This window comes from Rhipicephalus microplus, chromosome 3, assembly GCF_043290135.1.
Source record: "Rhipicephalus microplus isolate Deutch F79 chromosome 3, USDA_Rmic, whole genome shotgun sequence".
Taxonomy (NCBI): Eukaryota; Metazoa; Arthropoda; class Arachnida; order Ixodida; family Ixodidae; genus Rhipicephalus; species Rhipicephalus microplus.
In genome coordinates this window covers 260,909,046-260,936,384 of record NC_134702.1, presented here as the reverse complement: position 1 = coordinate 260,936,384, position 27,339 = coordinate 260,909,046, and the positions used below count along the sequence as shown (strand labels likewise).

The 27,339-nt window shown below is 44.2% G+C and overlaps 1 protein-coding gene across 1 annotated transcript in view; it reads right to left on the bottom strand.

Moving 5' to 3' along the window:
• The window catches only part of LOC119173547 (gonadotropin-releasing hormone receptor), a 310,701-nt gene that overhangs the window by 45,356 nt on the left and 238,006 nt on the right, over positions 1 to 27,339 (bottom strand). The window contains exon 2 of the mRNA XM_075890965.1: positions 15,221 to 15,404. Within this exon, the coding sequence (XP_075747080.1) occupies positions 15,221 to 15,404 (184 nt within the window). The remainder of the gene's footprint in view (positions 1 to 15,220; positions 15,405 to 27,339) is intronic.

Below are 27,339 nucleotides of genomic sequence, written 5' to 3'. Positions count from 1 at the left end.
CCGAGACCTGACGTAGATCTGAGGTAGAATACTTGACTGCCACGCAGAAGGCCACTACTTGTCACGACTTACCGCTAAAGTCACTCGTCAGGTCAGGACCTGCCGAGGCGGTCAGCCAAAAAAGACACCGTCGACTAGGCCCGGCGGACTTCTCCGGCCTATCTAGCCATCTTGCCGGTCGTTTCATCAAACCGACATGGACTTACTGGGGCCGTTTCCGGCGTCGAGTTCTGAGAACAAATGGATCGTTGCAGCTACTGACTACGTCTCGCGCTACGCCGAGATAAAGGTCCTGCTCAAAGACAGCGCCTCCGAGGTACCAAAGTTCTTCGTCGAGAACATCGTCTTGCGTCACAGAGCTCCACAGGCCCTCATTACTGACAGAGCTACGGCCTTTACGGCGGACCTAACTCAAGTGAACCCAATATACAGCTAAAAAACTCAACGCCAGAACACCGCTTACCGTCCATAGACTAAAAGCCTCACGAGCGTCCTAATAAGACCATCGCCGATATGCTGGCCTTGTACGTTGACGTCTAACACAAAACTGGGGATGCAATACTTCTGTACGTCACCTTCACATAAAACACTGTCGTGTGAGAACCGACGCGAAGGACGCCGTACAAGATAGTGTATGGGAGGCACCAAGCCACGACGCTCGAGGCCATGTCAACCATCGTCAGCGACGAATAAAAGATCAACATGACTGTCTACCTCCAGCGGGCTGAAGAATCCTGACAACTCATCCACCTCCTATCAAAAACCAGCAGTTGAGCGACAGGTGCCGCTACAATCTTCGACGACGCTTCGTGGAATACCAACCTGGCGAAAGTGTTTGAATAGAGATGCCAATTCGCCGACGTGGACTCAGTGAAAAAATTGGCAGATTTCATGTACAGTGGGAATCGATTATATTGAAGCACGAATGAGAAATGTTGATATGTCACTTTAAAATAAACACAACGTTACAAAGTGGAGGTAATTGATGCCTTACATGATTTCCGTGTCATGATTATCATGTTTGAATGTGTCGTATACCTTCGTCATCTGTTCCCATCACGTGATACCAAATTTAGTATATGGGGAGCTAGCGAAACGGCCACGAGCACGCTATCAGCCTTGTATGTTATGTCCGTACGTGACACGCGTGGCAAGATTATCATGTTCGCGCCAGTCATATCTTTTGCCATTCATTGACGTCACGTAACACCAAATTTAGTATATGTGGAGCTAGCAAAACGGCCACTAGCGCATCTTGAAGGGCCCAATATACTTCAAAGTAGCGTTGACGCGCGCGCACACTGGGCACAGCGACGCAATGTTAGCAACGCGAGCACGCTAAAGTGTGACGCCAGTCGCGACCAGCGTGCACTGGCGTGGCACGACGGCAGCCGGCGCGAAATGCGACATGCTGCATTTCGTGCCGATGCGTTATACAGACAACACTGCGTCTCTCTCTTTTCGTAACGGAGGGACACCAGACCCGCTGAAATACGCATGCCTCAACGCAACACAGCGCGGCGCGCGCCTGCGAGTATATGGCAGGACCGGCGCCTGGCGGGCCAACGCTGGCGTGACGTCACGAAATGAACGTTGGCGAGTACGCGCACCACGTCACGTCGAAATGTACTGGCGCCTTGACTGTCGTACGTAGTCATGTTCTCACATGGCACGCATCTTATGATTATCATGTTCGCACCAGGCACATACCTTCGTCATCCATTCACGTCACGTAATACCAAATTTGGCTTATGTTAATCTAGCGATACGGCCGCAAGCACATGATCAGTGTGGCATGTAGTCATGTTGTTACATGACACAAATGTCGTGATTATCACGTTTGGATGGGTCATTTACCTATGTCGTCCGTTCGCTTCGCGTAATACCGAGTTTGGTACATGTGAAGCTAGTGAAACGGCCGCGAACGCACCATAAGCATAGCATGTAGTCATGTTGTTACATGACACGCATCTCATGTTTGTCATGTTTGCATCAGTATTATACGTTCCTCATCCATTCGCGTCCCGTAATACCAAATGTGGTATAAGTGAAGTTAGCGAAACGGCCACTAGCGCATCATGAGCGTAGCATGTAGTCACGTTACATGACACGTATCTCTTGATTACCATGCTTGCACCAGTCACATACTTTCGTCATTTATTCGCATACTGTAATACTAAATTTGTCATATGAGACGCTAGCAAAACGACCGCGAGCGTATCATGAGCGTGGCATGCAGTCATCTTGTTACATTACACGCTTGTCATGATTCTTATGTTAGGGTCTGCCGCTTCTGTTCGCCAAGCAATCATGCCATACCATACCCAGTTTTGCAACCTACCATGTGAAGCAATCCACAGCAAAAGCTGCATGATCACGAAATGTAAATTTTGACATTCATGACATGCATGTCATGATTTGCATGTTATGACTAGTCATATATGTATTTATACAGTCATGTTATGCCATGCCAAGTTTGGCATTGATACCATTCTTGAAACGGCCAGGAGAACAAAAAGTCAACCCCAGGTGGTCAAAATTTTCAGAGTCCTCCACTACAGCGTCTCTCAGAATGATATGGTGGTTTTGGGACGTTAAACCCCACATATCAATCAATCAGAACTAAACGTTGTAGGCGGCTAGCTAGCTCTACATACATACACACACGCACACACACAATATATATATATATATATATATATATATATATATATATATATATATATATAGAGAGAGAGAGAGAGAGAGAGAGAGAGAGAGAGCTAAAAAGATAGATAGATAGATAGATAGATAGATAGATAGATAGATAGATAGATAGATAGATAGATAGATAGATAGATAGATAGATAGATAGATAGATAGATAGATAGATAGATAGATAGATAGATAGATAGATACGCTCAATGTCGCCAAAGTTCGCTAAGAAATGCTTCACAATTAAACTTTTGCGACAGTACTTCGGACCATACAGGGTAGTTTGACGGCTCGGCATGCTCAACTACGTGGTTTTTCCCGATGGCATCACGAACTCTGAACGGCGCCGATCGTTACCTGAAGTTATCGATGTCACATGCCTCAAGCCGTGTTAGGCGCGTTAGCGAGCCGAGTGTATTTTGCTAATTTATTGATTTCTTTATTTACTTATTTATTTATTCATACTACCAATCCCACAAACAGCCATAACAGAGAGGGCTATCAAATACAATACCTAACATAAAAAGCAAGAAAGTGACACTATGAAAAGCAGACAAACACTACACTCTCGAAGGTACACAATCGAATAATCAAGATACGAAACGTAGAAAAATGTGTAACGGGTTACTGTCTTTTTTTTAATATATACATTTTTCACAAACTACAAAAATGAGATAACGTAAACTGTTAACGTGAAAAACCCAAAATATAAATAAAGTATTTACAACGTAATGAAGTAAAGCCAGAGAGATACTTGTGAGGCGAATAACTGAAACTCAACAGATTGAAGGATTGTTTCTAGCGCGGGACCATGAATATTGTGAGAGGGCACGTCATTCCATTTTGAGGTTTCAAATGGACAAAGTGAAAATCTGAATTATTCGGTACTGAATAGGTAGCTTCGTATTGTTTGAGTGTGCTTACGACGGCTCTGTCTTGTAACGGATTTTGACAGGTAGCGTGTTCTATCTATGGGTAGTGAGTTATGCATCAGCTGGTATATTACTTTCAGACGAGCTAGTTAGGCACGACTTTCTAGGGTTAGTAGCCCAGCTCTGTTGATTAGTCGAGATGGTGAGGCACTTTGGCTACACTCATTATAAATGAATCGGATTGCCTTTCTCTGCACTCTATTCTGTTACATAGTTTTAGGTATACGGAAACCAGGCTACATAAGCATATTCTTAAACAGGTCGCAAAAAAGCTGTATAGGCGAGTAGTTTAATGTCCGGATCGCATGTCATAGTCGCGTTCAAAGAAAGAAAAGTTTTTTTATGCTTTCCATGTTATGACATTCACATGAGAGTTCCACCTCAGATTATCTGATAATACCACTCTTAGTTAATTGTTATCATTAACAGTTGTTAACGCAGTGTTGTCGGCTGTTTACGTGTATAGAAAGACGTTTTGTTTTCTCATTAGAAGCAGGACGGCTGATTTTCTGACATTGAGAGTGATTTGTCATTGATAACATCATTCTGTTATCAATTTCAGCACATTCTTGAATATATCGTGATCTGCAGGTAATCTGCAGGTGATCTATCTGTGGGTAGTGAATTATGCAGCAGCTGGTATATTACTTTCAGACGAGGTAGTTTGGCTAGTCCGTCAGCGTGGTGTCGTCTTTCCCTCTGTCCTTGTCTATGTTTTTTGCGCTGCTTTGCGTTCCAAGCTCGAACCAACCACTAGCCCAACTTTCGCTATTACTGCAGTCGAACTGATTGCGTGATCGGTTATACAATCGCCAACGAACAGTCTTATGGTAGTGTTTACAACTCCAGGAAGATCGTTGATGAATATTAGAAATAAGATAGGGACGAGGACGCTACCTTTAGGACTTCTGAAAACTGTTTGTTTACTTCGACGAACTGAGTTTGGTTTGAGGAACAGCTTTTAATACATTCAGTAATTTGTCCATCGCCAATCGTAAATTGAAGCTTTCTAATCAATTCTGCGTGGGATACTCTGCCGAATGCCTTAGAGAAGTCAAGCAGAGTTAAGTCCATGTTCTTTTGGTGGTTCATGCTTGAGGATAGTTCACGTAACTGTTCTAATAAATGTGTAACTTTAGAAAGTCCCCGGTGAAAATCGTGTTCACAAGGTAATAATACAAGGTTTTGTTCGAGGTGTACAGGTGTGTGTTTGAGAACGATATGTCCAAGAGTTTTGCATAAAGTGTTGGTTAGAGAGATGGGCCTGTAGTTACAGGCATCTGCTTTACTACCCAATTTGTATGCAGGAATTATCTAATCATTCTTCTTGTTCATAGGGAGGGAAAAAGACTTTAAGGATTTGTCGAAGATAAGACGCAGGTATTTTGCTACCCATTCTGCATAGCGCTTCAGAAATTGTTTTAGAATGTCTGGTCCACTTCCTTATTTAGTATCTAGGTTAAGTATCAGGGTCAATACTGCCGCCTCATCTATTTCAATTGGCTTAATTGTACTAGTGAAGGTAGTCAAGATATCTAGGGTGCTTCCGTTATCCGTAGTGAAAAACAAATGCAAGTACAAGTTTATTGAGTTGGCCATTCGCTTACTATCTTGAGGTGTTTTGCGGCAGGCAGCATCTTGTTTGTGGTTTAGGAAGTTCGAAAACTATTGAGGAGAGTTTTTTTTTTTTAAATTGGGAAGCAAATATTTAATGTAGGTATCCTTAGCTTTCTTTATTTTGGATTTCAGGCTTCTGAATGTTTCACTGTGAGTAGCACTTGTTTATAAGTTGGGGTGTTTTTATGGGATTTCCCGAGACGCTTCACTTTCTGTTTTAAGGGAATCATATCTCAATTTATCCGCAGGTTGTGCTTGTTTGTTCATTTTGTTTTAGTTGCCACAAAGTTACGAATGCAAAAGGATGAGATAATATTGAACCTTTGCCACACTGTCTCAATGTCGGCGTTTCTGACGTCACCTAGGTCTCCGAAAAAGCTAAGTTAAAAACTTGGATGATCTAGTACCCTGGTGTCATCAGCTGCATTGAAGTTGAAGAAAGTAGTCGCACATTTATGTGAAATCGTTTGAAACTGCTAGAATATTGCATAGCGTTATTTTGTGGTCAGCCAATCCGTCGAGAAGGAGAGTTTTAGCTAAGTCTACATCGAACTGATCACTTAGAAACACTAAGTCTAGCAAAGCAAAGCTAGAACCTATTACGCGAGTACGTTGGTGTACTATTCGGGTGAGGTTAAAGGACAACATTATTTCGAAAATTACGTGAGACAATCTTGAGCGATAGTTCATAGTGTGCCAGTCCATATCACGTAGGTTAAAATCCCCAAGCAAAATCAGTCTAGCCTTTTATGGTGAAGCATGTACAGTGTATATTTTTACGAAAGGGAACACGGGAACGTGTGGCCTGCACGCTCCGGCGATTGTTGGCAGTGCGTCCAAGTGGGAGCGAGAGCAACCACCGTCTCTTTTCGCGTCATCTCGAGGTGAGGATATCAACCATTCGTTGCTGATGTGGGACCAGCGGCAAGATTGCAACTCCTTCTCCTTCAAGGCGCTTACGCGAGAGCCGGTACTCGCCTTGAAGGGGAAGGGGTTGCAATCTTGCCATTTTATATCAGCAACAAGTGGTTGTTTTGCTCACCACGAGATGATTCGAAAAGAGACGGTGGTTGCTCTTGCTCCCGCTTGGATGCGCTGCCAGCAGCCTCTGGAGCTCGCAGGCCACGCACCGCTGTGTTCCCTTTCATAAAAATTGACACTCAATGTGCAATGACGTTATGATATCAATATTTGAGAGAGGGCTACAATAGACGTAACCAACGACGAAAGGGCGAACAGGATAGTGTAATCTACAAAAAATCGCCTCAACACCCTCGGCATCAGAAAATGACTGAGAAAGGAATTTCGCGCTTGATCTAAATAGCCATCCCTCCAGCGCGTGTAGGTATGACGAAGTTTACGGGTACAGCTATTTCGAAATCTATCACCTCTTTGTTTAGCCGTGTTTCCGTGATAGCTAGAAAAATCTTGACTTGTAGCGAGAAGAAAACATTCAAATGAAGTTAATTTAGGTAGTAGGCTATGCACATTAACAATCATGAAAGTTATTGCAGCCGATGTTGCATTGCGCGAGGTCGGAGGCGTGATGACCGTGACTTGGTTTTGCTGTTTTTTTTTTTCATTAGTCGCTTGAGATGCGGATGGAATTAAATCAATGTTGTTCTTTTCATTGTTTCTGGTGTAAAATTCTTCATTGATGCGCAATTAGTTAAAATTTTAAACTGCCTTACCACCGGCCTCTTTTCGAGCTTTAGCTGCATGCCATAGCTTTCTTCTAATCTCACGCACTCGGGCAGAAAAATGTTTGCTATCGAAACAGGTGGTACGCTTAAGTGTGCAGCAGTTTTTTTTTCAATTTAGATCTTTTATCTGCCTTCAAAACCCACTTGTCCACTCTCAAATCAATACGTCACCCCCTATTAATTCAAGCCAACCTTGTTTAAAGTCACGATGTTTTGTATGTAAAGCGATCCGAGAAACACACAAATCAACCAGCACACAATCCAAGCTTTCGATTAACATACTGGACACGGCAGCACCGCCGTGACGATGTCGCCTTACGTGCCTCTACTTGTGCAGGTTTTGGCGTGGTTCTTCACGGACGCAGCAGCGGGCCATGTTATCGCTGGACAACACTACCAATGGACCCCGATGAAGAATGCGCACCAGCACTCGAAGGAACTCAACCACTGCGCAACTAGATCACCGCCAGTGGCGTCAACGATGCTGTGCCACGTGCAGTTCGTCGACTGCGCACCCCCGTGGAGCACGATGACGTCCTCCGCCTCCCCGATAGCAAGCTGCCCGGAGCATATAAAAGCAAGGGCCATGGTCTTGACCTTCAGTGGACACGGCAGCACCGCCGTGACGATGTCGCCTTACGTGCCTCTACTTGTGCAGGTTGATGATCGAAAGTATGGTTTTCGTAGTAACTGTACCTGCCTGATTGTGCTGCCGAGTCCACGCACTCTTCTTGTTTGCTTAAACGACTGTGTTTCAGTTGTAAGCCTGTTACTGAAGTTGTCCGGTGACGTAGAGGAAAATCCTGGGCCCGAGGTTGAAAAAATGCTGGAGGAAATATTAAGTAACCAGAGTAAACTACTAGCTAAAGTTAATGAAATTCAGGCCAAGCAGTCATCTACGGATGCCAGCATTTCCGACATGCATGTTAGGCTCCAGACTATTGAAAAACAACTTGAAGGGTTAGGTGAAACACAGAACCGGCTTACTATGATAGAATCAAGTGTTGGTCGCCATGACAGTGAATTGACGGCTCTTTCCAGGCAGATCGATGACTTAGATAATCGTTCTAGACGCAACAACCTTGTTGTACGCGGAGTGAAAGAAGAAGAATCTGAGGATGAGGCAGTACTCTTAAGTAAGGTGAATGACGATATCTTTGACAAATTGCTTGGCTCAAAGTGTAGCTCCATTGAGAGAATTCACCGTCTAGGTAAGAAAATACCTGAAAGACGCCGTCCGGTCATCTTGAAAGTAGAAGACTTAAGGGACAAAACCAAAATACTGGAAAACTGCCGCAACCTCAAGGGGACACAATTCAGTATCAGCAAAGATTACTCTAAACGAGTAGTTGAAATCAGAAAACAACTATGGATTTCATCAGCGGATGAAAGAGCAAAGGGAGCAAAGGTTAAACTAATCATCGATAAACTGAAAGTAAACAACGTTCTCTATGGCTGGAATGAGGCTACCAAAGAGCGATTCAGGTATGCTAGCCCAGGTCTCACCAGCTCTGACTGACACAAATCGAGACCAACAGCATCTGTTAAGGTTAATAATGTAAACGCCAGAAGCTTGCTGAATAAAGCTGATGCAGTTGAAGCCGCAATCCTGGAGCATGAACCGGATATAATGGTCGTAACAGAGACTTGGTTACATACGGATGTAGCAGATTTCGAAGTAACACCTACAGGTTACATAATTGTTAGAAAAGACCGGCAAGGAAGAGGTGGTGGTGTTGCGTTTCTTATTAAAGATAACATTAGGTTTTCAGTGTTGGATGATAATTGTGACAGAAATGTTGTGGATTAGGCGTGGGTTCAGCGAGCGAACTGTGTATATTGGGGGGATTTATAGAGCGCCGAATTCCTCCCTAGATATAATCGCAAAGCTAAGAAATTTTATGGATTCTAATTTTAGCCTCGAAGATAACGTATTATTATTAGGGGACTTCAATCTTCCGGATATTAATTGGCTATCCCAGTCTCCTGGATCGGAACAGGTTGCAACTGCTGAGCAACTACTGGAGTTGGCATTCTGCTACGGGCTAACGCAAAGTGTCACTGAATTTACTCGGATAGGGACTACAAGATCATCTATCCTTGATTTGGTTTTTGTGTCCCCAAAGCTGTTGCCGTTACTCAGCCGTTGTGAAGTTGTAGAAGGCCTGTCCGACCACAGAATGGTAGTAACGCACCTAGCTTTGTCCCCAGACACCTTGGGTAAACCCACACTTAGCACTGTATTGAATTTTATGGCGGCTGATGATGTGTCTATTTTGGACTATCTTGAAAGGTCCTTTGATGAATTTCAGGTCCTTTACAACACTGACTGAAGCACTGATAGGCTATGGCATTTCTTTTCAATTGTTGTAGGGAAGTGCATAGACAGCTATGTACCCAGGATTAGAAAACGTATTTGTAAAACCAATCCCTGGATTACCAGAGAAATCATTCACACAAAAAGAAAACTAAAACGGACACAAAAATCTTGTGCAAAAAATTGTACCCCTGAAGGAACAGCTTGCATTTCTTCAATGAGACAAGAACTGAAACTTCTGATCAAACAATCCAGGGATCGGTTTTTCAATGTGACATTGACGAAATGCTTGAAGGAAGCCCCCTCAAGGTTTTGGCGCTTCATAACTACCCCAGCAAGCTCCCCGAGGCCACCTGAAATTACTCAACAACGTGTTGATGATTTCATTTCTTTTTTTGCTTCTGTGTTTACTCATGATAATGGCATGTTGCCCGAGTTTTCTACGTCATCATTGCAGCAGCCGATCGATGATGTGGTAATTAGCGAAGAGGGTGTCCTAAATCTTTTACTTAATATAAATACAAGAAAAATCCCCGGCCCTGATGGTACACCAAACGAATTTCTGTACAGATACGCTGAATGGGCGGCTCGCTTCCTTACAAAAGTATTTCAGTCGTCCCTGCGCAGTGGCTCTTTTCCACTAGCGTGGAAGCGGGCTAAAATTACCCCTGTTCACAAAAGTGGCTCCTCACGGGACGAGCGCAACTACCGTCCTATTTCGCTTATCAGTACATGTTCAAAGATACTCGAGCACATTATTAACAAACACCTGATGTCCTATCTTGATACGCACAATCTATTATTTTCGAAGCAGCATGGCTTCCGCCGAGGCTTATCTACAACTACACAGTTAATCGAATTTGTTCATGATCTTTCAAAAACTATCAATTTGCGTGGTCAAACTGATGTGGTATATTTGGATTTCGCAAAGGCATTTGATAAAGTGTCGCACTCAAAGCTCCTGTTTAAAATTGACAAAACGTTTCAAAATAACAACTTGACAAAATGGTTTTCATCCTATCTCAGCTGCTGTCAGCAGTTTGTTCAAATAAAAAATAAACAGTCTAGAGCAGTTGCAGTTATTTCCGGAGTTCCCCAGGGGAGCGTGCTGGGTCCCCTTTTATTTTTGTTATATATAAATGACCTACCAAACCGGGTTACGGTCCCGATAAGGTTGTTTGCCGACGACTGTGTTGTTTATAGCAGAATCGAGACTGAACGTGACCAAGTTAATCTAAACAACAATCTTCAAAGAATAAAGGATTGGTGCGAAGAATGGCAAATGAGTTTGAACACAGAAAAAAACAGTCTTTATGACTATAACTAGAAAGAAAGCACCTCTAGATTACAACTACCAGATTGGCAATGCTTTCCTTAAGCGTGTACAAAACTATAAATATCTTGGGTTATGGTTCACGCCCGACCTCCGGTGGAACACTCATATTGATAATGTATGCTCCAGGGCTACCAAGGCACTGTATAGCCTTAGACGTAACCTTTATACCGCCCCATCTGATATAAAGTGTCTTGCTTACAAAACCCTTGTCAGACCTATTATCGAATATTCTAAAATTGTCTGGGACCCTTCATCAAAGACAAACTGCAATAAAATAGCAAAAATACAGCGACTTGGTGCGAGATTTATTTTTAATAAATATCGCCGACATCATTCACCTACTGAACTTTCTAAAAAAGCTGGACTGGATAGTCTTGAACTTAGGACGAGGATTGAGCGTCTGAAATTCCTCTTCCAGTTAATTCATAATCATTTTAAACTAAACTATTCAGATTACTTCCAGGTCAACACACAAGAACACTCCAGACATCGCCATAATATGTACATATCATCCCTCGTCCCACGTAACGATTGCTTTAAGTTTAGTTACTTTCCACGTGCTATTGAAGATTGGAATATGCTGCCAGAGTCTATAATTGGTTGTTCCTCGCTTACATCATTTGAACAGAATCTAAAACGTTTATTTTCTGAATAACAGTGGTGTGCGTGTGTACTTTTTGTTGGTTGCATGAGACTGTAGTAGTTGTCTTTCAAATCTTCAGCGCGGTGCAAAAGTGCCGCCTCAAATGCATCATGTGCTGTTCTGCGCGTATGTATTGCATTGCATGTGTGTTCCATTTCTTGTTATGTATAACTTCGAGTTGCTGCTCACAATAATACCGAAAAATTATCTCGAGACCTGCACGGTACTTCTTTTTCGCAAATAATTGTTTGTACTTCCACCCTGTAACGGCCCACTTCTGGGCTAACAGTATAAATAAATGAAATGAAATGAACATACTAGAAAACCTAACATGCGATTCCTCTAATGTGGTATATCTACTCGAATGCAACGTGTGCAGTGTGCAGTACATCGGACAAACAGAAACACCATTCAGGATTCGCTTCAATATTCACAGAGACCATGCGAAATCAGCCCCAAATCTACCCCTATCAAAACATCTCAATCTTTCCGACTATGCATTCGACAAACTATCAGTAACGCTCTTAGAGACAGGATTTAAATCAAACCGAGAACGTGAACAACGAAAGTCATACCTTATCCACCATTTTAACACCCTCGATAAAAGAGTAAATGAGAATCCGGGTACACATACAGCAATTAAAGCAATAGAAAACAATAACGGCAATAATGAAAAAAATAACTGAGTGCATGACACTGCAGCTGCGAAGGGCACTGGACAACTAAAAATAATTCCAAGTGTAACTACTCTTCCTAAGTACAGCTGTCATCAATTTCTGTTTTTCCCTTACTATTTAATCAATTGTGCCAAATATGACATGCGCTACAGCAACCCTGTGCACAGTCGGGCGGCCCCTACTGCACGCGTAACGCAGAAGCGGGCAAGAATTGCCATTGCACCCGCTTGCCAGCCTCTGCGGCCATACGCGGTGCCCCTATTTCTATGACGAGATTTCGACGGGGTGCTCAGTAGTTAAAGGCTTAAACTTATTAAAAAAGCTTGTTTTCCCCCACACTGAACCGCCAGGGCCAGGAGGTGCCGTCTGGTCGAGAACAATGCGTTAGTAACAGGAAGGATACACAGACCGCAAACATCCTAAAGGTGAAAAGGAGAAAGGGGAGAGAGATGTAGGGGCAAGGGGAAGGAACAGTGAAAGGGGGTGCCCGGGGAGTCCACCTTACATTCTCCTTTTTTTCTTTTTCTTCTTTTTGCTTTTTTTCGTCGTCTTTTTTGTTTTTTTCTTCTTTCTCTCTTTCACCCTATGATTAAAGATTGTATAAAGCTGAGCACCAATTATGTACCCTCAATCCTGATGAAGGCCTGACTCTAGGCCGAAACGTCGAAATAAACCACGTTGTGAGCGCTCACGGAGGATCTACTTGACTATTTGCAACGTTACGGCCACTGAATCACCATGCCTTTCTATATATATATATATATATATATATATATATATATGGGATATGGCACAACTGGAGTGTTGTCAACAAGGATATATATATATATATATATATATATATATATATATATATACATATGGTAGAAAAAGAGGTCGACCAACGTGCGAAAAAACACAAATTTACTAACGTTTCGGCAGGTGGGCCTGGGCCTGCCTTCGTCGTATATATATATATATATATATATATATATATATATATATATATATATATATATATATATATATATATATATATATATATATATATATATATATATATATATATATATAGATATAGATATATATATATATATATATATATATATATACATATATATGTTTGTGTGTGTGTGTGTGTGTGTGTGTGTGTGTGTGTCCACATGCACACGCATTTAAGGCAACCGTAACCGCCCCCTTAACAATATCCATGCAATGCCCCTTAGAACAGCCGCTATGTTTGCGCCGTGCCTTTTTTGTCCAACTACTTTTGACTTGAACTAGTTTTCAGACCTCATGCTGTCGAAAAGGTGAAACTTACAGTGCGCATTAGTACAGAGGCACGCTATATTCAGCTTCGCCAACTGTCAACGTTCGCCGAAGGGCTACCCAGGATTTTTTTTTTTTTTTTGCAGCAGAACGACTAACTTTGCCAAATGGTGATCGTTGTGAATACGAGTAAGTATTTTAGTAAACCCTGAAAAGTTACACTACGAAAACATTTCGTGGTGTAAGGGGTTCAGATTCCCTCCTCGCCCCTCTCTACTTACGGGCTCCTGGTTCTGCGTGCGTTCGACACGGTATTTTTTTTCATCTCACAGCTTACTGAGCCCAGCTAACTTTTAATAAATCGACTCAGTTATTCTTGATAATGTAGACGCCTGCTCAACAAAAAAAAGTTGAGAAAAGAAATAAAAATAAGACACGCCCTTTCTAAATAGTTTCGATCTCTCACAAAAATTTTTATGGATCTCGAATTGAGTAGATTGGCGTGTCATACTTCAAGGGTTATGATATCATGTGCTACACACGAATGATGGCCAGGTACGAAGAAATCAGCATTAAAAATGCGCACCGGAGAAACCGGAGCACAAAAGAGTTCCTGCGCGCGGCGAGCAGCTCTTTCATTACTATTCGACTGCAGCGCAGCCGCTGCGGGCAACGCGGAAGGCACGAGGCGGCGAGGCACGGTCACGCCACTCAACACTTCTAGTACACTCTATCTACGTCGTCTCCAGCATAGCCATGTTGTATGTCAAGGTAACATACGTAGTGATGGCGTTCTAAAGGTCTTGTATTCGACGTCAACGTACACGAACAGCATGTCAGCGACGGTCTTGTTTGGCCGCTCAGTGAGGCCACTGGCATGAGGGATATGCGCTGTCACGCGGAGTTGGCTTGTCTGGCTGTATGCCAAGATCACCACAATATTTATTTAGCTGCTTTGGCCTTAAGTGCTACAGTTGGAGTTTGTGACCATCCTTTGTACATGCCTCCATCCGCATTTTTTTTCGTGTAGCCCTGCAATATGTGCTCAGTAAACGCTAAAAGCTTAGGCGCTAATTTTTTTGCTCCACCCCGAACTTTGACCCACACCACTGGACATTCTTTACATTTTTCGCTGACGCTATGTCTCGCAGGATGTCACCATGTACACGGCTGTGTATGTCATCACAAGTTTTCTTCCAGAGCCTTCGCAAAATAAGGAAAGCATGCGCTGCTAGAGGAAATTTGTTGCATGGCCGACGGTCCTCATGAACTGTCACGTGGGCGATGAACCAACACCTTCATTTGAAGATGCCACAAAAAACCTTAGTCACCTCTTGTATATCCTCACCTGTCTCTGCCACTCTGGGTGCATGAGCTTGCAGATCATGGGGCCCTGCCTAGAAAACCGCGTGTAGCCACCGAGTAACGATCGCGCCTCTGGGTGGAAGCCCTCTTCGATGGATGCTGGAGCTAAGCATGCGAGTTTCGCAGGTCGCCGAGAATTTGCGTGTAACAACATGCCTATTTTCTATAAATCTAGTTTGGTATTGTTTCTCGGCGGACAAGTTGGCTTGGTAGCATTTTAACAAAATCGCTTTGAAGGTAGCACGGTCCTCGGCCGCTTGTTTGACAAAATGGCTTGATTATTACTCGAAGCTCTCCCCATTAATTAGGAGGATGACACATGAGTGAACATGTGTCACCAGCAGCGACCGTGAAATAAAATCAGTTTCTGGATTTGTATAGTTGTATACCGTTTGTGATTTGCACGTGTCGACACGTGGACGAGATATTTGAACAGGTCTTTATTTTCGTGTGTATAATTTAACCTTCATGTCCTGTGGTCTGTGAAAACCATTACTGAGACAGCGCTCTAATGTGTGCCTATCGTGCTCTTGTCTTTTTGCAAGGCTTTTTCTTGACGATGGTGACAAACAGCCGTTAAGAATACAGATATTTAATGAGACACCGGGAGCTGTCGATAACAAACACCTGATATACACAGTTGATTGATTTGTGGGGTTTAACGTTTCAAAACTGATATACACATTACCTGATATTGTGTAAAATGTTAAGATGTAGGTGGTGATCAAGGTGGCGAGGGGCAGAAGGAACATGGAGACAAGTGAGAAGCTGGTGTACAGCTGCTCCTGCCACTGAGCCGAGTAGAAACCATAAGTGACGCACTGGTAGAACTCCTCGGCAAACGGGCCCCGCTGGACACGGAAGATGAACACCTGCGCAATCACGACAGGAATGAGAGTAAAAAAAGTCATTCTTTTTGCACAGGCTAAGCAATCAATCTGACACCAACAGATTAGGCTATCACACAAAGCACGGCAAGCATCTAAAGGAGCAATGCGAGCGGCATTGAACATGAGCATGATAAGCAGGCAAGACTAATTTTCTGAGTAGTTGTCGGACTCTTATGAACAGGTTCAATAACAACATACGACAAGTGGCGTGTAAAACGAAGGGTTTCATAAGCAACAGCTCCATGGCGTGATCACTGCAAGTGCTTCCCGTGAGCAGAGCACTCTCGTTCCTGAAGTACAAGATGGGTTACAGTGACGTGAGGTATGCAACACCCCTCCGTAACAGCCTTACCACGGCGGTTTAGTGGCTAAGGTACACGGCTGCTGACCCGCAGGTCGCGGCATCAAATCCCGGCAGCGGCGGCTGCAATTCCGATGGAGGCGGAAATGTTGTATGTCCGTGTGTGCTCATATTTGGGTGCAAGGTAAAGAACCCCAGGTGGTCAAAATTTCTGGATCACCCCACTACGGCGTCTCTCATAATCTTATGGCGGCTTTGGGACGTTAAACCCCACACAAAAATCAATCAATCAATGAAGCGCCTTCGTAATAGTGTTCCAACCGGGCGACTGCGGTATAATACCATGTTTCATTTTTAATGGCACCGAGCGCTGTCGATATGTGTGCGAGAGATCCTAGTCAGAAAAGCCAGTGCGCGCTTGAAACAGCGTGAGTACAATTTAGTAAAGGAGCAAAAAAATCATTTTCAAGGACATCTGAACGGAGACCGTCATGTGCGGGCGCAGGCCACAACCAGAATGTGCATGGGCAACATACGGTTCGCGAGCCACTCGTCTGACGCCACTGCTGCTATAGAGGCGTGCCTGTCCACACGGAAAGCTGCACCTTGGCTTCACTTGTATAAAGTCACGTGTTCAAAACATCCCCCGCCAGCTGCAATTTCAAAATTGCAGCCAAGCAGTTGACCTGAATTATACAGTGACCGCTAAGGCGCAATCAAAAACTACCCCCGCCGCACTCCGAAACTCCCAGCGTCTACATCGGCACGTTCCTCAAGAGCCTTGAGTTGATTCGTAATACCATTGCCAATAAGATTGAAAATAGATGGAGGTGCAGCAGCAGCGAGCCGGCGTTCGTCACCGAATCACAGCCGAGTCAATTCATCACCTTCACCTAAGTGAAAGAAACAGCTTTAAAAGTACTATGGCGTCTGGGTTGAGACAGTGTTTATTCAACGCAAGCGCCCAGCAGCCAACGGGCAGTCTGAGACTGAGCGCGCACACACAAAATGATGACTGAGGTGACACCCAGGGAAGATGAGGACAGAGACCCAGACGAATGATGATGATTATGATAATTCATATATGAGAATAAGCGCATAACGAATGCCGACAGTATAAACATTTATTTTGTGTCCTGCATGAAAAACGAAAAAGTGGTACCAAAAAAAAAAGTCCAGAAAATGGAACGCATTCTCTCCATTGGTTAACCATTTGGTAGTGTGATGAAGACAACGCATTTTCTTAATTTATTAGCGCTTACAGGCACCAGTGTCACCGGCGGTAAACAACAGTCCTGATGATCGGTTTTTGTTGCCAAAATCGGCTTTTATTATAAGAGTGTCTGCGTTCAAAAAAAAACAGCTTGATAGTTGTTGCTCACCGCTCAACGCAATAGAAACACGATAACGCACACAGGTGGAGCGCAGGAGGAGCACACAGGAGGAGTGCCACAGGTCGACCATTGCAGTGCGCTGCTCCATCAGAAGAAAGGATGCTTGAAACGAACTCACCCGTATACACAGAATGAACACAATTTAAGAAGCATCACAGTAGTTCCTCATTTGGGTTTCAGTAGCACACAACAACGCAACCTCTGATATTACGCGATATTGGAAAAGCGCACGCTTCGCAAGATTTACGGCATCGTTAATTGTTAGCAAAAAATGATTGTCTCATGCGTGACCGAAAAATCTAAGTACTTGTAAATAAAGTAAATAAAAAAATTCTGGGCCTGAGTGAGAACCGAATCTAGGCCGTTTACGTCGGAAGCAGGTGTTCTGCATCACAGCCGCGCATCTGCTTGGATATGCAGTGGAAATAGAATTTACTCGGAAATCTACTGAAAATAACATCCATGCTTTACAAACACACACGCGTCCTGCATACCGGCTTCACAATACAACATTTTACGTTGCAGTAACACAGTGCGGTACAAGCGTACATTGCCGTCAATCGTGAGAACATGTAATTATTATAATGGCATCGTGAATTAAAGCCAGCCACTAAATACAAAAATTTTCGTACACACATTTGTTCCATTAAGCGTGTGCTTTATAATCTAGATAGCTCTAGGAACGCGCAGATGCGCGCACGCGCCCCTTATCACGTCACCTGACATATGTGTATACTAACCATCACGACTAACAATAAACAGAGTTTTTCGATATACTGAGTCGGTGTAGTCACTTCGCGGTCCTGAAGCTTTCTGACGTAGATCGGCAGGGTACGGTAGCGTATGCAAGTTGGCAACGCGAGGTGAACTGACCGAAAGCTGAAGCAATAAGCCTGCACCAACGGTCCTGGTTCCTGCCGACACTGGCGAAGCCTGCCTTACATGGACACAGTGGCACTGCCTTTTGAAGAATTATGTCCTGACATCGGGGAGTGACGCCGACTCATATGCTTGTCGTACAGCTCTGCTGTTGCACTGCTTCAAGGTGGAAAGCCAGTACTACGCATCACCATATAGAGAGGGAAAACGCCTACTTATGGAATGAACGTCATTTTGGAACGGTACCGGTTTAGAAAGCACACCCAACTGCCTAGGCAGACCGCTGCAGCATTCGTCATGACACTGAGCGAGTTCACTATGACCAGCCACTTCGGTGAACAAACTGACGACTTAAATCTCAACCAGCTTGTAGCGAAAATGAGCAACCATGTTCCTCGGGAATGCGTACTTTTGGAAGGAACTTCGCTTACACTTCAACATGTACTATCTCTAACAGCATTGAAGAAGCCGCGAAATACTCACTTGAGCTACACTAATCAACTGCGAGCATCCAAAAGGTGGATAAACATCAGAATTCATGCCGCACAGAAGCACAAATGCAGGTTTTGTTGCGGGTCTTCATGGCATCTCACAGATTCCGAAACATGCATGGCGCAGGATAAAACATGAAACAAGTGCGGCAAACGGGGACATTTCCAGCATTATTGTTAGAGCGGCATGCCATAAAAGCGGGCAGTTGCTGCCCAAAAGGTGGATACCCGAAATACACCTGAAGACCTCAACGTGTTGCTTCTTGCCCGGCAGAACAAAAGAGCAATACATGTGGACGCCCCTGTGCAGGACGTGTCCGTATACGCCTCCTCGTAGACACAGGCATTGCTGTCTCGATTGTGTTGGCCGTCACGTATTCGAGGCTAAGATTTCCTCCTGAGCAGCCCACCTCAGCGACACTGTACGACTTTTATAATTGCAGGAGAATCATCTAGGCGTGTTTTACGGCCCCAGCCGCCTTCCAAGGTCGGCACACCGAGATACTTCTATACATCGTCAAAAGCGGTATCAAACTTCTCGGCTTCGACACTATCAAAGCCCTGCGGCTGCACATCAGTGGTATGTCACTGCAATGAACTAAAAGTGCGCAAGCGTCCCAAGGTCTTGATCCTGAACTCATCGGCGAATTTTTGAAATTGTTTTATGGGAAGTTAGGACTAGCAGCAAATCTCATTCATAAGACCAAAAGAAAAAAAAAAGGAGTCACGCCTGTCGTTGCTAAGCTATGCCGTTTGCCATTTTTAAAGCGACACGCGCTTCGTGAAGAGCCGTAGCGCCTCAGTGAGCAGAGTGATGTGATAAAAAAGGTGATGCGTCAGAATGAGAATCACCCATTGTAGAAGTAGCAAAGAAAAATGCAAGCATTTGCTTCCATCTACGCGAACCGAACAAAGCCGTTGCCATTGACAAATTTCCTTTGCCTCACACAGAACTGTAGCACAATCTTAGCGGTGCAAAGTATTTTTCGAAGATTGATTTGGCAGCCGCGTACAACCGAGTCCTGCAGAGTCTTGAAAGTAGAAAATTGACTACCTTCATAACTGCCTCTTGAAAGGCATCGGCTCCTCAGGACAATTAGTGAATAAAGTTCGTTGACTGACTGATAATGAATTCTATCGTTTCAAAAGTGTCTGTTCTGGCCTTGCATTAGCACCGCATGCTTTACAGAAATTTATGGCCATCATTTTGAAGAAATTCAAAGATAGTTTGTGCTACAGAGTTGATGTGATAGTGCTTGGCAGCACGTCTGAGGAGCATTTACACAACCTGAAGCAAGTCTTGCGCTAGAATGCGTAGTCCGTATTGAAGCTGAATTACGAATGAGTTTCAATGTTCAGAAAACAATTCCCAGGGCACACAATAAGACATCAGAGTATACAGCCACTACAAAGCAACATTCATTTCATAAGGTCTGCGCACCAAGGAAAAGCAGTACCCTGCGCTCATTCTTAGGCATGATTGGCTATTACGCAAAGTTCGTACCTGACTGCAGTGCTTGTTGAGCCTATTCATGAGATTGTACGTAAGAATTCCACCTTTATTCTAGAATTTCGCGAGACAAGCTTGTTTCTAGCAGCTGAAAAGTACCTTGTCCACAAGACACCTACAGCTTTTCCATCCTGTTGGTGACGTTATCGTTACTAAGGGCGTCTAATCTATCGAGTTAATTAGGAGCAGTGTTGCAAGCGACAAATAATGACGAGCTAGTAACATTTTCATTTGCTTCTAGCACGATTACCCTACAAAGACATAAGTACTTTGTTGATGAACTGGAACCCTTTGCGTGCTTGTAGGCATGCGAACACTGCGGAGTGAACCTTTGGGGTCGTCCATTCTGTTTGCGCACCGTCCAACAGGCTCTGACTACACTCCTAAGTACAAACGGAGTAGGTCGCCGTCTCTTCCGAATAGCAAGGTAGCATGCCAGACTACTGACAGCTTCACAATTGAATTCTAGAAGGGTGACAAGAATACGGCGGCTCACGATCTTTCAAGGATACCTCTCCCAGTTCAGGTGGGGGAGAAAAAGACTGGGAAGACCGTTTGTGTGAACTCACTAAGTGCTAGCCATGGGGAGTTTGTCACTGAAACAATGCAAGAACAGCTGCTGCAACAGGTCATGGAGTGGGTGACTTCAACATGTCCTGCAGTGAAGAAGTTGCCTGCCAGTGCTGTTCTATTTTACAGAGAGCAGGCTGAGTCTTAGTCTTTGAAGACGTTTTGCTGATGGAGGCACGTTCAAAGCACTTTCATCTTTCGTAGGACGGCTGCTTGATGCAGCTCGCGTGTCTAGCCTAGGAATAACAAGGACAAAATGTGACTACGTGAACAATACTGGTGGCCTGCAATGTGCATACAAGTAAAGTAGTTGATTGCATCTTGCAGTGTCTCCGAATAGGTTGACAAGTCTGCGAAACCAGTGAAGGCAACAGTGCAGCCAGTTGCATTTCCGTCGGTACATTGGCAGAATCTAGGAGTCGGCATCGCGGGTCTTTTTTCGAACGTCTCTGCAGATTTCACTTCACAATCATGGTCATTGATTGCTTCATCAAGAGGCCAGAGTTTTGCTTATATAAGATTGTTAGTGACTATGGTCCTCAGTGTACAGACTCTTAGTTCCCCTATTTTCGTAAGAAAACCCTACCGTGGTGGTCTTGTGGTTAAAAAACTCGGCTGCTGACTCGCAGGTGCCGTAGTCTAATCCCGGCTGCGGCGGGTGCATTTTCGATGGAAGCGAAAATGCTGTAGGCCCATGTGCTCAGCTTCAGGTGCACGATAAAGAACCCAAGATCGTCGAAATTTTAGAAGCCCTCCACTACGGCGTCTCTCATAATCACGTGGTAGTTTTTGGACGTTAAATACCACATATCAATCATTTTCTCAAGGAAAGCCGCATCACCCATACGTAATATGCATTTAACAACCCGCAAATGAACAGTCTGGTGGAAAATTTTAACCGTGCGCTTAAACAGCATGTCTAGGTCTGCACGAATCAACGTCGGCCTCACAAGGAAGCTTTCACCTAGTACCAGGGAGTTTACAGTTTCACGCCATGTGCCATAACAGGAGTGAAGCCCTCCGTTTATCTGCACGGTCGTCATCCCAGAACGAAATTGGATCCAGTAGGAGCGCCAGGTAAAAAGACCAGAAGGCAGCAATGAATGCTGCCTTCCGCCGCAAGGTAAAGTGAAGCTAGAAGCAAGTAAGATTTCCGCGACACGACGTACACGAGCTGTGGAGCCTTTTACGTTAACAACAGGTCAACCGGTACAAATCATGCTGCCAAAATATGTGCCTGAGGGCGCTGAGAGCTACTATAGCCCATTCACAGTCATTGACCGATGTAGCCAAGACACCTACAAACTAAGTGACGGTCGCACCTCGAATCGGAATCGGCTGTTACCCTACCCTCGGCCTACTACTCCTGTAAAACTGAGGTGGCCGACTAGGTAAAAAAGACTACTATGGTGGTTAAAATACTACGAACGCCGTTGAGCGCTAGGTAGTGTTCACTTACTGTTGCTTTTAGGGAAAGAACAATGTTGTAATCAGCATGTATATTATACTTTAGATAGCCTAGGTACGCGGAGATGCACGCGCACGTGCTTCATCATGGCAGCTAACATATTTCTAAGGAGGCGAAAATACCCTAGTCTCGTTTGCTCAGATTTGGGTGAACGTAAGAGACCCCAGGTGGTAGAAATTTCCGAAGCATACAATATGGCGTCTCTCATATATGTGACGCTACAAAATGGAGACACGTCATGGTCCAGATGCCATGCGTTTATTCTAATGCACGCGCACTTCCTCTTCGTCGGCTTCTCCTAGAATCACCTTGTTAATGCGTCACACTTCCCCCTCCCCTCAAGAAAGTCTCAGTTCAGAAGGTTCAAAATAACGCCGCAGTTTGCTGACATGCACAATGTTAGATTTTCTACGTAAGGGTAGCACAAAGCGGTTGATCTCATAGTTCACTGTTGAGACCTTGCGTAGAATCTTGCGTAGAATCTTTATCATAAATGACTTTGTTCTTATTGTGGTAGGCGATAGAATTGGTAATTGCAGTTTTTCGCGCTTCGTCGACAGTTTTTCTTCGTTGTTCCAGTACAGTAGGATAAGATGGAGTTCCATACATCAGGAAGGAAGGTGCGTAGCCGGTCACTTCATGGGGTGTTCTGTTGTGTACGTCAATTACCTCCGGAAGCAGCTTAGTCCAAGACTTCTGTGGTTCGTCATTGATCTTACATTTAGGTCTCGTTACGATAGTCTGGTTTGTCCGCTCGTTCATGCCGTTGCATTGTGGATGATGAGATGAGGTGAGTAGATGGTGTATACGATTATGTTTTAAAGATTGCTTGAATTTTCCTGCGGTAAACCCTGTTCCACGTTCTGAAAGGAGCTTCGATGGTTTTCCAGAAGAAAAAAATGTTTTAAGCATGAAATGTAGGCGGCACTGTTCTTACTTTTATGAGCAAACGCCCATACATAGCGAGTCGCATGATCAATAACCAAGTGTATAAACCTTTTTGACTAGCCATATCCGGAGAATCCTCCTATGATGTCTATTGCAAAGAGGTCGAAGGGCTTTTCAGCTGGAGGCAGTGATTCAAGCGTCCCAAACTTTTTTTGTTTTCGTCTTCTTGCATCTCTGGCATGTATCACAATGCCGAATGTAAGTGGAAATATCGGTTACCATATGCGGCCAATAATATTGCGGAGACAGGAGTGATAGCGTCTTCTTCACTCCGACATGCCCGAAATGTTGATGTGCATTCTTCAGAATGGTTGGGCGTAGTTCATGGGGCACGTATATTTTCCGTAGTCCTTTCCTTTTAACGATGATGATGTTATTTTCCAATGAGTGCGTTCCCTTTGGACGCTCATTGTTGCATCGCTGAAGGTCGTCGTGTGATAGAAGATTAACTATTGGGGCTCTGGAGAGCGCATTTGCTTCGACATTACTTGCGCCCTTTTGATGATTGATGTTCACATCATACATTGACAGATTCAAATACCACCAGAAGAGACAACGTTGTGGATTTTTAACATTCTTCAGCCACTGGAGTGCCGAGTGATCTGTTACAACAGTGAATGACTTTCCATGAAGGTAGCAATGCCATTTATCAATGGCATCTACAATGGCAAGACATTCTCTTTCTGTAATAGCATAGTTCACCTCGTGCTTAAGTAGTTTGTGAGAATAGTAAACAACAGGATGTTCTTTGCCTTTGTCATCAGGTTGTTTCAGCACTACACCGATGCCTTCGCCAGCTGCGTCACAGTACACAGTACATGGTCTCGAAGGGTCGTATATGCGAAGCACCTGTTCTTCAGTTGTCCGCTTCTTCAGTTCACGAAAGGCTTGCTCGCATGCTTCTGTCCACACCCACTTGCTGCCTTTGTGGAGTAGTTTTGTGAGTGGAAGAGCGATATCGCGGAAGTGGGGAATGTACTGATGGTAAGTGTTTACAGTGCCCAGAAAACGCTGAAGATCTTTTTCTCGTTTTGGTGTCGGGAGTTTGAGTATGGCAGCCACAATACTTTGCTTAAGTTTTAATGTTCCTTGTGAAATTTTGTGACCCAGGTATTCAATGCTGCAGCGTGCAAATTGGCACTTTTTTCGTTTGAGTTTTACGTTCTCGGTTTTGAGAGCTTTCAACGGCGCCTCAAGGTGTCGTATATTATCAAGAAATGTCTCTAAACATACAACCACATCGTCAAAGTAATTAATAACATTGGTGAGCTGATGTTTCGCTATTATTGATTTCATGGCTCTTTCAAATGTAGCTGGAGCGTTCTTCAACCCAAACCGCATTACCAACCACTCAAAATGACCATCAGGCGTGACAAATGCAGTTTTCTGAACATTGTCAGGATGCATTTGGACATGCCAGTATCCCGACGTTACGTCCAACGTAGTGAAAAACTCCGCCTTTCCCAAGTGGTCAAGAATATCATCTATACGTGGAATTGGTTGAAAGTCATGTACCATTATGGCATTGAGTTTCCGGTAGTCAATACATAGACGAGTGCGTTCTTCACCTTTCTTTTCTGCTAAAATGACGGGTGCGGCGTAGGGCGATAATGAAGACCTCACAACACTTTGCTCTAGGAGAGCGTTAACTTGTTTGTTGATCTCCACTTTGTCTGCCTGTGAACATCGGTATGGTGCTCGACGATTAGGGACAGCATTGGTAAGTGCGATCCTATGTTTCTCAGTATGATGCACCTTATATCGGTCCGAGATTTCGAAAATATTTCGTCATACTTGCTTGAAAGAGAGTCGAGCGCTTCAGACTCTTGCTCTGATAAGTTCTCTGAAGTCAGGGTTCGCATCAGTGGGGCGTGAATGGTTTTCTTTTCACTGTGATGCGGAAGGTTCATATTCTAACGTGCTTGTGTCACCGACTTGCTTTCCAGATATACAGAAAGATTGAAGTATGAAGCGCTGTCTAGGCCAAGAATTAATTGCGTTCTCATGCCTGACAGCACATGTGCATAAACTCTTTTATGACGTTCCCAATTCGTAACTGAATGTTTACGCGACCCAAAGTTCGAATTCATGATGCAACTTGCTGGACCATGATGCTGGAGTCTCTCATAAACTGAAGTTTTAGCTGTTTGTACACATCCTCGCTGATACAAGTAATTGTTGCTCCTGTATCGAGAATTGCATTTAATGGCTTTCCGTTGATGAGAGCACTGACGTGTATTAATGACACTCTGGGTCGCCCTCCTCGTTTCCCCGTTCAGTATCCATAGCGGACACATTGCCGCGGCACGGACATTCGTTGTGGAGGTGAAACTGTCGTGGAAAACCAGCAGCTGAGCAGTATCTACATTCGTTTTGCGGGGCACGCGGTTGAGGAGTTATTGCCGGTTGCTGCGGTCTGCTGAAGAGACGTGGAGCTTTTGATGCGATACTAGCGTTACGAGTGAAGGAAACTCCTCTCGCCCGTTTTAAAAATGTCTCGACCCCTTGAGCAGCGGTGAGCCACTCTAATGACGAGTTGAAAGACAGTCCGGCGAGCACCAGTTCCACATCAGGAGGAACATCATCAGTCAGTCAAGAAATGATGTGGCACTCTTTCAGGTCAGCGAAGGAACCCAGTCGCTTTTTCTCGTCGTAGTAGTCCTTGATGGTCTGCCCTCCTTTAAGTCGGGTCTAGTGGCTAAGGTACTCGGCTGCTGACCCGCAGGTCGCGGGTTCGATTCCCGGCTGCAGCGGCTGCATTTCCGATGGAGGCGGAAATGTTGTAGGCCCGTGTACTCAGATTTGGGTGCACGTTAAAGAACCCCAGGTGGTCAAAATTTCCGGAGCCCTCCACTACGGCGTCTCTCATAATCATATGGTGGTTTTGGGACGTTAAACCCCACAAATCAATCAATCAATCAATCCTTTAAGTCGGTAGTGCATGAAGAGACGGAAGGTATCTCCGTCAGTCGTAGCAAAGCGGGCTTGCATGTCACGCTTGATATCGTCCGAAGTTGTTTCGCCGTTGCCGAAAATCTCTGTCAGGTACCTCTTGAACGCTTCCCGTTCAATGTATTCGTTGAAGTGACTGACCCGATCGCGGTGAGTCCATGACGCCTCGGCTGCCTTCATGTCGAAAAGAAGAAGCCACTTGTCGATGGGGACGTCTTCTGGTGTTCCCTTGAACTTCTGTATGTTGAGCGCAGGCTTTGGCTTAGCCATGGCACGTTGATGAGGTCGATCCTGTCGTCTTGTGTGACGCTACAAAATGGAGACACATCATGGTCCAGATGCCATGCGTTTGTCTTGTCTTGTCTTGTCTCCTAGGAGATCTTGGCTCATACCCACATGGGGGATTGGCCACACTGTACTTCGCTCATAATAAATCATTTTTTACAACGCTTGCTAAAAAATAAAGAGAAATTAGATAAGAACAATAATAATGTTCCTTTGAAAAAACGTGAAAATTTGCAGAAGAATGCGATAAACCAGATTATATAAAACAAATTAACAAGATCGAGGAAGGGGAAGAAAAAACTGGATATATCTGGCAGTACAACTAGCAGCGTACCCTTCCGGTTGCCTGAATGAATTTATGTAGCGCTGACAGAATAGCACTGCGGCCCACACCCAACTGACTGGCTCTAAACGATAATAGGGTGGATGTATTGACTGGCAATACGAGCATACCAATCGGTCTTTCAAGAATTATTCGGCGCAGTGAGGCGAAGCGGCGGCATGTGAGAAGAAAGTGATCTATTGTTTCCGGTTCATTGCAAACTACACATAGGTTAGTTATTGAAAATCCTGATTTGTTGAGATAAACATTTAACAGAGGAACTCTACAGTGAAATCTTGTGAGGGTCACCTCACATTGACGGGAAAGGCATTTTGCGGTGTTCCATGTGAATTGCAAGTGCCGAAATTCTTCAGATTGTAGAAGCGACGTTTCGTTGATTTTTAAGATTAACAGACGTTTGAATCGTTCGGCAGTAATAAAAGGAAACTGTGGAGCTACTAGCACCACCAGAAAATTTAAAGATGACGAAGCGAGCGAATCAGCAATTTCATTTAGTTCAATTCCAGCATGCCCGGGGACCCAAATAAACCGAACTTCCGATAGGCTATGCGGTACGAGAGACCAAAATATCCTGAGAAGAGGAGAATTCATTGCGGACGTGTGATGTGTAAATACAGACAAAGCATCCGAAATAATAATAGCTTTTGATTGCTGATAATTTAGTTTTCGAAGAGCCAATGTAATAGCCAGGAATTCTGCGAGATAGATTGGTGTGAAGTCAGGCAATCGGAGCGCAAAACACCAATTAAGCTGATGAGAAAAAATACCTCCAGCCT